The sequence below is a fragment of the Lactuca virosa genome, chromosome 9 (assembly GCF_052849685.1).
Source record: "Lactuca virosa cultivar CGN04683 chromosome 9, Lactuca_virosa_CGN04683_v6, whole genome shotgun sequence".
NCBI classification, from domain to species: Eukaryota; Viridiplantae; Streptophyta; class Magnoliopsida; order Asterales; family Asteraceae; genus Lactuca; species Lactuca virosa.
This window is the reverse complement of record NC_136434.1, coordinates 67328526-67341696: the sequence shown is the minus strand read 5'-3', so window position 1 is coordinate 67341696 and position 13171 is coordinate 67328526. Positions and strand designations below refer to the sequence as shown.

Below are 13171 nucleotides of genomic sequence, written 5' to 3'. Positions count from 1 at the left end.
ATTTCAAAACTTCAGAAGTACCCATGCGAAGAGTACCCCGCCATTCTAGCCTACTCAGTAGACATGAAACTTCAAACGAAAAGCACCGAAGTAGTCATAGAAGTCAGTAACTACCGAAGTACCTCAATAGATCTCATAGGAAAATCATTGTACCGCAGGTCAAGTTCAAGAATAGAGACTAAGAACTCATTAAGTTAATCTATCGCTGCTAAGTGTATACACGAGAGTGGTATATAAGTTAGACTTAACAAGATTAAGGATGTGTGATTCCGCCCTATCTCTTGTTCCTTGTTTGGTTGTGGACCTGGGGCAGAGTCACCCATCCGAACGTTTTGTGAAATCTAAAGTATATACGACTTGTATACACGAAGTTATGGTGGATGAGCCAAGTATGAATCTGATCATGAACTTTGGAGCAAAATCTAGTATCAGATATTCTACCAGGTAGAATTCACCATGAGACCACGACAGTTGGTCGAGCTACTAAATGACGACGAATTTGAAAATCGTTATCATCTCGACAAGGCCAATATAGTAGCTGACACCCTAAGTCGGAAAGAGTACCCAGGTCATAGTGCCAATCACGGACTATGATAACCCTTTCAAATCTCTCCACATAAAGTAAGGAGGCTCAACAGGAAACCTTGAAACCTGAAAATGTGGCAAGTAGAGAAAATAACTAGAACGTGTGAGTGCACGGTATGCCAATACCTGTTATCTCCACAGAGATAATAGAATCATCTCCCAGTTCAGACCGTCACTCAAAAATCTCTAGGAAACAGAGTAGTCATGATTCTATGGGATCGACTAAGGTAAAGAATGGGATATCCATTTACCAATTAGTCGAGTCCTTTATCACACTAGCATTCAAGTTGCTCCATTCGAAACCTTCTGTGGTCACAAGTACAGATTCTATCTGCACTGGACTAAAGTAGGTAATACGCAACTAGCTAGAAATCCAATTTCCACACAGCACCCTCGCTGATCTGGAATTCATCCGAGAAACTACCAAAAAAAAAAAACAAAATACGAATCGGGAAGCGCCATAAAGCTTCCAGAGTTAACCAGAGAAGCTACGGATTCGATAAAAGAAAACCCTTGGAATTCCAGGATTGATGACCTTGTCATATGAAGGTCTCACCCTGAAAGGACAAGATGCGCTTGGGAAAGCGTGAAATACAAAACTCAAGGTACATAGGACCATTTGAGGTTATTACTAGAATCGGTCTTGTACTTTTAAACTTAGACTACCACAAAAACTTAATAACATTCATCCCATCTTTCACATATCAAATCTAAAGAGGTGTCTATCCGATAAAACACTTGTTATTTCACTCGATGAAATCAAGTTAAATAAAAGTCTACGCTCTGTAGAAGAAACAATAAACCATGGATAGGGAAATCTGAAGAACCACGCTAAGTCTTATCCCGTTAGTGAAGGTTCGCTGGATTACAAACCAGGGACCTGGATTCACTTGGGAAGGAAAGATTAGACCTAGTCCATGAGTATCACTTTAGACTTAATTTCGGGATGAAATTCCCTCTAACGGGGGATAATGTGACACCAGTCAAATTTTGGTCAAAAATAAATTGATCAATAATCGTAATTGGGATAAACCAAGTGGTAGAGTTTGTAACAAGGTTTCCAAAAACATAAAGAACACTAAAATCCGAGTTATAACGAAGAAGTTATGACCAATCGAAAATCCGCGACAAAACCGGCAAAACACTGTTCAGTGTAAAAACTGAATTTTCGATAAAAGGCTTTTTAGCCTTAACAATCTAAATGAAAGTTGTAGTTTATGTTAAACCGAGAACTTTCATAAAAAGAACGGAAAAACCTGACTTCGTATGAGGAAGTTATGATTTTTCTAAGTTGCGGTATAGCAGTGTACAGCTAAAAACTCGAAATAAAGATCGAGCGATTTTTAGTCGACACAACCTAAACGAGAATTGAAGATCTCGTCGGTAGTAGTACAACGGTAAAAAGACATACAAAAACGGACGTCGTATGAAGAAGTTATGAATTTATAACGGATTCCCGTCCCGGTCTGTTTAAAATAATAATATTAAAAATAAATTCAAAATTAGCCGACAAAGTCTAAACGAAAGTCGTAGAGTATGATTTTACCTACGCGTGCATATAAAGAACGCCAAAAACGGAGCTCGTATGCGAAAGTTATGATTTTCGCAAGTTTGACACAAAAATAAAGAAAAAATGGGAAAAACCGGGCAATTTCGCATGCCACGTCATCCTCGCACGTGGCAGCTGCTGAGTGGACCGAACCCATGCGTGGCACCTCCTGATTGGACCGCAGCCAAGGTCCACTTAGAAGCGAACAGCTTCGCATGAGATGCCCCGGAGACACCCCTCGGACACCCTCCTTCGCATACGTGGCCTCTTTCTACTGGACCGAAGAATGGTCCAATCCGAGACTGCCACTGCGAGCCTGTTGTCCGAACCCTCGCACGTGGCTTCGCTGCTGACCGACGCGTGGCTGCTGACTCACCCTCGCTTCGCCACCTGTCCTCCTCGGCCGAACCCTCGCACCCCTATATAAAGGGTGCGAGCCTCCTCGCATAAGAAGAGTTTTTCACCCCATTTTTCACCCATTTTGCACCATTTCACCCCCTCGACTTTCTCACGACCCCCGAAGGCCCCGGTATCGCGTCTAAAGCCCGAAGCAAGCCCTGGAGCCCCGGAATTCTAGAGAATTCATCCTCTCTCCTGTCGAAACTCTGCCCGGTTTGAGCCGGTTTCTCGTTAAATAAACTCTTTAAGGGAAACGAAATGCTGCCCAAATCACCGCTTATCAAAGTGAGTTCATACCCCTATAATTTACCTTTTCAATGGTTTTTAAATACTTTTTAGGGGGGGAATACAAGTTTAACACAATATTAAATTGTGTTAATAACTGTATGTGATAATAATCACACAAAATGATTCCGTATGCTTTTAAGAATTATCAAATACTTCCAAAATAACGTGAAGTCATGTTAAATCTTTAAAGTCATGTAAAAACTCCGTTAAATTCTTTGAAAAATGTTTTATAAGCTATTTCAAAGTATAAATGCCAAAATCATGTTTATATATGTATAAATATATAAATAAGATTTGAAGGGCTTAGGACTAATGAATTATCCTATATCCTTTTCCTTGTTTGGATGTGGAATTAGGATTGTATTGTTTGTCCGAAGGTCGTTTCCTTCTTAATTATATATATATATATATATATATATATATATATATATATATATTATACATATATGAGTACCAAAGGTTACTCCTTTTGGTATCTTCACCTTTGTATCAGGCTGAGCAAAGGTGTTCATCCATTAGAAACCATGCTAATCAGATAGAACATATAAATTATAATAGGTATAATTTATCATTCAAAACTAAAGATACAAGTATGAATTACAACTGTATACTTTCCAAGGAAATTACCAAAATTCATTCAACTATACCAAGATATGTATAATACCTTTAATATACGAATAACATATTAAAGAAGTAAAGATACATCATACCTAGTTTGCATTAACAAAGGTACGATACAGAGTACCAGGGTTAGCAAACACGTGGTAATGCCGGGTTTGCATTAACAAAGGTACGATATACAGAGTACCAGAGTTAGCAATCACGAGTAATAATACATCATATTGGGTTTGCATTAACAAAGGTACGATATACAGAGTACCAGAGTTAGCAATCACGGGTAATAATACATTCTGCCGGGTTGGCATTAGCAAAGGTACTATACAGAGTACCCGAGTTAGTAAACTCGAGGTAATAATACATCTTACCGGGTTTGCATTAACCAAGGGTACGATACAAAGTACCAGAGTTAGCATTCATCGGGTAATAACAATAATACATCGGAAATCTCGTTGAAACAATAAATTTGTGAGACCCTTCACGGTGTGCTTATCTAAGTACGACCTTTTTAAGTCCTGAACTATTAGCCAGAATCTCTTGTAGGGAGAGCGTGAATTTGTGTATAGATCTATATGGGACTGACAATCCCGCACCTTTACTGTTCGCTACAGTTTGGCTGGCAGGCCTAGGGTGTCAAATATCATACCGTTCCGACGCCTGAAGAACGTCGCTGCAGGCTTTTCCGTCATATTAGTATGGTTGATAGGACTCACATGGATAAAACAACGAGTGAATTACAAAGTAATATACTTCTCTTATAACAGTAAGAAAAGTTAATTACATCCTGACCAGATATACCTTCAGTAGCTTTTACTTACAGTAAGAGCTATGTATCATGAAATCAAGTATTGTACTTCTGGTTTTGAACATTTAAAACCACAAGGCAGTATTATGAATAATAGAATACTCTCCATGATTAATACTAAGGTTGTTACTGTAGAACAGATATAACTAAGAACACTTTTACAAATGAAACGGTTTATGAGATTAAACCACTTTTACAAATGAAACAGTTTATGGGATTAAACCACTTATACAAAGGAAACGGTTTATGGGATTAAACCACTTATCAAATGAAACTTAGTCATTCAATCTTTGTAAACTAGTATAACATAAAAGACCTTTAGTGGTTAATTCTATAATTCCTTAGTTATTACATCAGAGTTGTACATAAGTAATGTCCGATTGACAGTGAAATGTGTGTTGGGTTTTAGTATACTACAACATCCTATGGTGCACATACAACCCTAAATACCTTGGATCTATGTTTTCACTAATTATACATGCAAATGGTTTCCAAGGTATTAATCTTACAACTAGCATGCATTTAACATAAACCATATAAGATACTAGTTAGCATAACATACCTTTTGATGAAACTTGAAGTCTTGGTGTATTTGGCCTCAAAGAGCTTAGCCCCAATAGTGTGGAAGCCTCAAGTGGAATCACAACACATCATGGACAAGGATGAACTTGAGAGAGAATTCCATGCACACAAAAACCACCATGAACTCCAAGAAGATACAAGTTGCGATTTTGGGCAATGAAGTATTCATTTATATGTGGGATTTCTAGGGTCATGGATATAACCCAAATCCATACCCATGGATTTTATGATCCATGGTTCATGTGGCCCAACTCTTTATGTATCCATACATAAACTTGGTCCAACATGGATCATAAGCCCAACACATATAAATATAACTAATTATCATAATTAGTCCCCATAGATTTAATTAGTCTCTTTTGACCACTAAATTAATTCCAAATTAATTCTTGATCAATACTAATTAAAACATACGATGATTTGATGTAACAGACAGTGACATCCGATAGTGCAGTATGCCATAACACCCAATGAACTTGGGTTCGATCCCTCTCCGAAGAGATAACGACATCATTAGCAACACAGTTTCCCATTAATGGGTTTCACTGCTTTGGACATAGAAATCGACACCATTACCCCAAAGAAACCCTAGGGATGGGATGTGAAAACTAAAGTGTGTCTCCGCATATTTGAACTGGACCTCATTGGCGAAATTCCAAACAACTTTCTTTGCATAATATGAAATTAAAGAATCAGTGAATAACAGTCAATGTCTATTGCACTTTCTATGAATCAGCGATAACTTAAAGGGGAATCGAATCTGGGTGAAAACATCTTTATTATTCTTGTTGCAATTGTTTTCTAGTTTGTTTTGTTTTCTTTGTTGCTCTTGGTGTTGAAGTTCGAAGTTTTAGATTCAAAAACTCATTCCTTTGACATTTATATAGTGTTTTTAATTTAATTGATAATGAACTTTCTGAATTAATCTACCCGTTCCCCTAATGTTCGAGAACTCAGTCTTACCTCAACTATACTATTATACAATTAGGTACATTTGCCTAGTTATGTAATATTCCCCGATTCTCATATTTCCTTTTATAAATTTAAGACTCTTTAAACACATGAGACACCTTAATACAAATTCACCCAATTGATATGATGTCCTCTTGATCTTCCTCCGCAAAAAAGACATTACCCTAATTACTAGCTACCCTTTATATACCATCGAAGACCGGCTCGAACCAAATAATTATCTCTTCAATTGTGAACTCCTTTGCCACAGACAAAATTCATTGAAATCTTTTAAGGCCTCATGTTGTTTACTTTGTTTTAAATTATAGCCAAACCCATGCATCTCTTACATAACTAATTTCCATGTTAAACACCCAACAACATGTCTTTTGTTAACTCGTATCACTTTTTCCTTGTCTTCATTTTGTTTTGTGATTTTAAGACATACTTTCAACTCACATGCCTTGCCAAGAACTTATTTGGTATCATAGCAACTTATGTCTAAGTAAAGATTACATTCAATAAGATATTTGATATATATAGTTGATGAGAAAAAAACAGCCAATCAAAGCTATTAGACCTTGTCATCACTTCCGACCACCCTAAAGATACGTTTAGGAAGACATTGCATTCCAAATAATTCAAACCCCTCGCCTACAACTATTGTATTTCAACTAAAATGTGATATTTGGTTTTAAGTTCGATTAAACCGAGTTCCTACGAATCGACCGTGTTTGCCACTATTGTGATTAATTTTAAATCACATACATTAATACCATTTCCTTCAAAACACCAACAAAATTCGTCTTATAAAAAAATCTTTCCAATAACTTCCGATCAATCTTTCCATCAAACTTCTCATAACGATATATGATACATTATAGATACAAATCGTACGCCCGTGTATGCTTATATGTTTATACATCATACTAACAACTTTTCACAAGCATTGCTAAAAACCTCTCCCTCATAGCTACCCAAATTCATTTTCACATAGTCTAGGAACCCAAAGAGATGATACAAGAAACAATGTTATACACAACTAACATAACTAAATTATTGAAAGGTGCGTGAAGTTACCTAAGCACTATTCAAAGGATGTGGTGATAATCATACATCATCCGCTTCTACAATATTTCTTCTCTTGATAGATCTTTTCTCTTCTAGTACCTACATGTAGGCCCCATTTCTTACACATGACATAACATAACACACAACAGACAGAGAAAGACATGCCACAGATGTGAACGAGACAAAAAATTACAATTCTTTGTCACAACCAAATAGTTGACACGTGAGCTGTGTGGAAAAGACGTAAATACCCTTATCATTGAAAATCTCCCTAAATATTTACCATCTTAGACATATTCATCAAGATTGTGATTATCTCAGAAAATTCCGGCCTCAAAGACGGATCTTGCTGCCAACATTGCTCAAGTAGTCCCACAATCCCTGGATGAGTATGCTTTGGAATCACAGGCCTTAAACCCTAAATTTAAGGCAATATTTCAAATAATTAACATCACTAAACCTGTGGCATTTTGGTAATTATGGGAACATATATACCTTCTGGACCACACCTATTGCTGCCTGAAGTGGAGTCAAGTTTGCATAAGGAAGCTGCCATGTCAGCCCATAAAATAAAGATTAGTCGGTTTACGTCTTTTTGATCAAATATTAAATTTCATTTTCTTTATTTTTTTTTATTTTGACTTTGGTCAAACCTTCCGTGTTAAGAGCTCCCACAAGACAATGCCAAAGCTGAAGACATCTGCCTTATGATTATATGGCCTGTGTTCAATAACCTTCAACAATACAAATATTATACCTTTGTTAAAACATATTATATATATATATATATTTTTTACCAATATAGACAATATAATTTATTAAAGTAATTTATATTATGGTAAAAAATTATAACCTCTGGAGCCATCCATCGATAAGTTCCAGTTTCTGCAGTCATAACTCCAGATTTATTTTGCACTCTAGCAACTCCAAAATCAGAAACCTTAACAATCTGTGAAAAAAGAAGCAGAATAATTTAAAGAAATTAAAAAAAAAAAGGAATATGAATTAATGAAGAAATGAAGCAATTTAGAAGAATTTTAGTTTGCTTACTCCATTTTCATCCATCAAAAGATTGGCACTTTTAAGATCCCTATGGATTATGTTATTTTCATGCAAGTAATTCATTCCTTTTGAAACAAGAATTGCTATTTTGAGTACAGCTGGCACATCAAAATGACCTTTTTGGTTATGTAGGAAATCATACACACTTCCACCTGTCATATATTCTGAAAAAAAAAAAAAGAAAAGATTTCAGGGCCAAAATTCAAAATTCAAAAAATTATTTTCTATGGTGAAGAGGAATTATTTATAATTAATTACCTGTAACTATACAAAGATTTGGAGGTTTTGTACATGCACCTATAAATTGGACAACGTTTTTGTGCCGAATTTTCCTGCAAGGTGAAAATTTTTAAAAGTGTAAAATACCTAAAAAGCCCTTGAAGGGAGGGGAAATGAATGTAACAAACCTCATTATATAGACTTCTTGAGCGAATTCTCTCTTCGCATTTTCGTTTAAATACTCATCTTTGAGAGCTTTTATGGCCACATCTTGAGTACAATATGTACCTTTATACCTGTGTATAAAGAAACAAATAATAATTAGAAAAATGGAATTGTAGTTATGAATTTTATGATACATAACTTGTGGATAAATTTAACTTACAAATCACCATATGATCCACCACAAATTCTGTATTCATAATTCAAAAGTTTAACATCAATTTCCCAAACATCAGCCCCATCCACAGGCATCTTTACACTTTCTTGAAAATTCTTTTTCTCCAACTCCTTAAAAGGTGACACGTGTGAATTTTTTGACCATGGTATATCCTGCAGTCAATTTCATTGTTTAGGGTTCAGGGTTTAGGGTTATAGGGTTTTAGGGTCCCACCCAAAAAGGTGGAATAAAGACTTGGTCTAGATGTTTTGTTTGTGCAAAAGACGAAAATGCCCTCCTAATGCTAATCATAAAAAATGGCTCTAAAAAGGTAGGAGGTTGACCACCTCAACCCTTGGTATTTCTGTTGCTAGTACATCTCTGAGTTTCTCAGTTTCCTACAAATATGTGGAAATAAATTACAATTTCTGAAAAAGGATTAAAATTTTGACAATTTTTTTATCATATTTAATACATAAATATAGTGAAATACCTCATAAGGCCAACCATAAACAACAAAGACATCTAATGAGTAACCATCAGTTGTTGAAAAGGCATGAGCTTCTTGAATATTTAAACCGATCTCAGAGAGAAGTGAAGTCAACTGAATACAATCACAATGAAAGGAGATTATAGTTTTAGTTAATATTTAATACAATAACTGTTGTATATAAATGTATTTATAAGTAAACAAAAAAGGAAATGTAATTACCTTACATAGGAGTTTAGGCTTATCATTTGTTGAGATTGTAATTTCATGCAAAGGCCTACATGATTTTGAAAGTCTTGTTGTTATATCACAAAAATAATTAAGAATACACACAAAAAAATTGAGCAAAAAAACAAATAAACAAAAACATAATGATCAAATAGAATCAAACCTTTCAGAAATATTACCGAAGTAAGTGCTGGTTTGCACTCATAACTTTGATTCCACCTTTTTGATTCGATTTATTGGCCTCAAAAGCAGATTTTACACCAAATGCAGGTGGTGGATGATTGCTGTAAAAAAAAAAAAGTTTTTAATAAATATTCTTTTGTGTTATAACTTGAAAGCAAGATTTAGGTGTTAATTTTTCAAATCATGCCTTTTCCTGACTGGATAGATAGATATTTCAGCATCTTTCTTTGTATAGCTTGAATTAGACTCACCACCATTTTCATCAGTGCTAGAATGAAACTGCATGATAAAGTTTTTTAAAACTTTGTACATGAAATCAAGTAATCAACACCCTTTATATTACATTAATACATTTATTATTTATTATTTTCCATACCTGAATAAGGCGAGCTTCAAATGCAGGTCTAGTAGTTGGGTCATGTGCCATGTGTAATAACTTTTTATGCATAAGAACTTCTTGTGCTCTTTCAACATTCACATCCAATGCATATCTGCAAAGATTTTTTATGATATTAGTGATAAGAATGATGAAGAAAATTGCACCAGAGTTATGATCATTGGATCCCAAGAAATCAACTGTTGTAAATTTAAGTAATTGTAGCTTTGTGAAGGGGATACAAGAATAAATTTACTGTTTAAAATACTTGAGAATCTGCTTTTGACTAAAGATCCCAACAACAAGCTCTCCACAACTACTACAATAATTTGGGTATATTTTAAAACATTTGAAAACGACAAGTTTGCCATCAAATTAGACTCGTGAACATAAAAAAAACAAGACTTTGTCCATTTCGAGTAAAATATATGCACTCTTAAGCTTTTAAGGTCAAATATAGTATTCTTTAGAGATAACTTGAGCTCCAAATGTGTTATAGATTCAACAGAAGAAATTTTCCAATTCTAGTAGTGGGTGAAAAAGGTTAATGCAAAACTTGTCGAGATAATTTATGAAGCACATCAAGTTTAATGGTTGAAAATTGAAATTGGTCGGTTTTCACCTCCATGGTCAAAGTATCTATCTTTCCTGAAAGGATGGAGTAGAGTAGGTAATAAGAAATTAAGAATATACACATCATTGCCTTTTCTACTATTGAAATTATGCTTTACGAATTTTAACGTACTTTAGATTCCAAAAGAAGAATGAAACTGTAGAAGAACAGGATTCAAATTCAAAAACGGGATAAAATTAGTATGTGAATTTCGTACACCAACTGTTTGTAAAAAATACCAGCTGAACATCTGACGAATTGCAGTAAGTTTTGACATAATCACCTTGTTTTGAAGAATTGTCTTCATTTGATGATGCAATATATTGACAAATTCCATAACGAATCACTCGAATGAAGAGAAATTTAGGGCTTCAGACGACTGAATTCAAAATTACCTAACAGGAAGACGATTGAAATGAGACCATAGCTGATCTTCAAAACCAGGTTGACATGCCTCTTCACAATCCGACTCTCTAAGTCGGCGAAGAACCTCCTGATAAACCTCTACCTTCGGTCTCCGCTTCCTACTCGCAACCGCTGCCGGCGACGCCTCCGAAGCTCTGCTACTACAACAACTCTCGGTATCTCCTCCTTCCATCACCATTCCTTCACCACAACGTCTCCCTAACCACGATAAACTAGCTTCTCGCTTACATCCAAAAACTACTCATAAATGAATCAAACAATCACACACAACGAAGAAACCGAAGATCAACGACAAAAATCGTGCTCACTAAACAACAGTAATGAAACAGTTTAAAGCACAAGAAAACAAAGTTTTAACAATGGTGAATACCGCCCTGCTCAACAATGTTTCCCTTTATATATATGGTAGTTCCTGGATTCCAGAGCAAAAAGCTCTAAACCCAGATAACAGTACAACATTTACAGCATAAAATACAAGATTTACAACAAGAATCTCTTGGAAATCAAGATTTGGCGTCAACTTTTATCTGGGGAAAACGATAATGGCGTAATGCGCACCCATTGAGCGGGTATCGACGTGGATTCAAGCCATTCTTTTTTGCCTTACTTCACCATTTTTATTGGTTTTTTTTATAACTCCATCGATATCCAATTGAAAGATTCATATGTGAAATCATTACTTTAAGCACCCCTGTATTTTCATTTATTTGTCAAAAAAGTATATATATAACAAAATGGTCATCTATTTTGGAATTGGTCAGTTTCGGAATACTTATATGTTTCAAATGTGGTCTCATGCGTGATGTATTATTTAGGTCATCTTCCTAATCTATATGGCAATCGGCTCAAATTCTCTCAAAACTTGTACATGTGTAGGTGTATACAATTCTACAAGAAATTACATGGACAAAAAGAAGCATGATATGGTCATCATCGGATGATGATTGGTATCTTATAAGCAGTAATAAGGATGGAACACATATAAACCACAAAACAGTTTGACCAAGTTGGGATCGGTCAACCAAACCTTTATTGGCGTGGTACATGCTCTTCCTAGGGTAAACAATGTACGATTTGTGTACGAGCTTGACCCAACACACCCATATAAAGTGTAATATGTCTCGCACTTGTGTGTCAAAATGGGAGGGGGAAACAAGTTTCGTCCAAACTTTCATGGAGTTTAAGCATGTATGCATGCATATATGTATGTATGTATGTATTCATTATGCATCCGTACATATGTTTATGTTGATGTATGTACATACGACATAGGTTTATAAATATGGTGTATGTGTGTTTTGAAATTGAATATTTAGTTGTTGCAATTTAAAATAAAAAATAATTAGTTTATGATATATGGACAAATAGATCGATTCTGATTATCTATTTAACTAAGAGTCTAATAATCAATTTTATAGTCGTTGAAATAAAGATAACCATCAAAGAGTAAAATTAAATCTACCTATGTACCTTTTCTTTTACACTATTGGGTATGGGTAACGCCCAACCGCGTTTTTCTGAAGTGACATACAATACCAATGTTACAATGCGGGAAACACTACCCCGAGTGCACATTTTCCGGCGTTACGACTTACGTGGGTTCGCGTTGCAATGGTAACGGGAAAAATTCGACCGTTTGGCTTGCAATGGACCATTTTAAAACGGTATATTTCATAAAAAAAAAAAATTACCTATATAAATACATAAGATGATGAAGTGACAACTTTTGGGTGTGATACCATGTCATTTAAGCTTTCAACTTTTGGTTGAGGATTTCTATCCGTCAACATTTCAAAATTAAAATTTTACAGTCATTCTAATAACATAAATTTCTTCGTCATTTTAAAATCATCATTTTAAAATGTATGTCCGAACACCCCCATGAAAGTATGTGTATCCATTTAAAGTCAACATTTAATCTTAACGTGCTATTGGTATATATTTATGCAAACTTGTTTTTGAGAACATCAAGTGTTACAACTTACAAGCTCTTAACGTGAGATGTATCACTTAAATGTGATTTTTCTAAGACTGCTGGGTATGGGCAACGCCCACCGGGGCGTTTTTGGGCGTTATAACGCACAAACACCCCCCCCTTCACCGTTATTGGGTGTTATACATCTGCACATTGCTTCCCGTTACCACCACCATCTTCAATTGACGCCGTTTTTCTTCTTTTTCTCAAAAACGTCGGTGTGGGCGTTGCCCACACCTATCAGCCTAAGGAGTAAAATGTCACTATCAACTATACCAAAGGGCTTCTAGCCTAGCGATATCTGGTGTTGCCCTCCCTCATTGAGGTTGAGGGTTCAAGTCTCGTCGTAGACATAAGTGGATTTAAGGAGTA

General features: G+C 35.4%; 1 protein-coding gene across 3 annotated transcripts; it reads right to left on the bottom strand.

Moving 5' to 3' along the window:
- Positions 1-6608: 6608 nt before the first annotated feature.
- LOC145137133 (serine/threonine-protein kinase STY46-like) lies at positions 6609-11210 on the bottom strand. Of its 3 annotated transcripts, XM_079071269.1 has the most exons (17): positions 10794-11210; positions 9786-9900; positions 9597-9688; positions 9406-9510; positions 9221-9275; positions 9002-9112; positions 8856-8906; positions 8515-8681; positions 8318-8425; positions 8169-8242; positions 7899-8074; positions 7702-7797; positions 7502-7582; positions 7344-7397; positions 7132-7266; positions 6858-6947; positions 6609-6775 (listed from the first exon to the last, which is right to left on the bottom strand). In XM_079071269.1, the coding sequence occupies exons 1-16, from the start codon at positions 11000-11002 to the stop codon at positions 6888-6890; spliced, it is 1689 nt and encodes a 562-aa protein (XP_078927395.1). In that variant the 5' UTR covers positions 11003-11210; the 3' UTR covers positions 6609-6775; positions 6858-6887. The 3 variants fall into 3 exon arrangements, with proteins under 3 accessions (XP_078927395.1, XP_078927394.1, XP_078927396.1); XM_079071268.1 differs by having other exon boundaries at positions 6609-6947; positions 10794-11209; XM_079071270.1 differs by lacking the exon at positions 10794-11210 and adding an exon at positions 10682-10759 and having other exon boundaries at positions 6609-6947.
- Positions 11211-13171: the final 1961 nt, after the last annotated feature.

Excerpts from the sequence above, each read along its gene's own strand:
- LOC145137133 (XM_079071269.1), bottom strand. The coding sequence starts at position 11,002 with ATGGTGATGGAAGGAGGAGATACCGAGAGTTGTTGTAGTAGCAGAGCT. Across the intron at positions 7,398-7,501 it reads GGGAGCTCTTAACACGGAAG|CTTCCTTATGCAAACTTGAC; the intron begins GTTTGACCAAAG and ends CTGACATGGCAG. Across the intron at positions 6,948-7,131 it reads TGATGAATATGTCTAAGATG|GTACTAGAAGAGAAAAGATC; the intron begins GTAAATATTTAG and ends GCCTACATGTAG.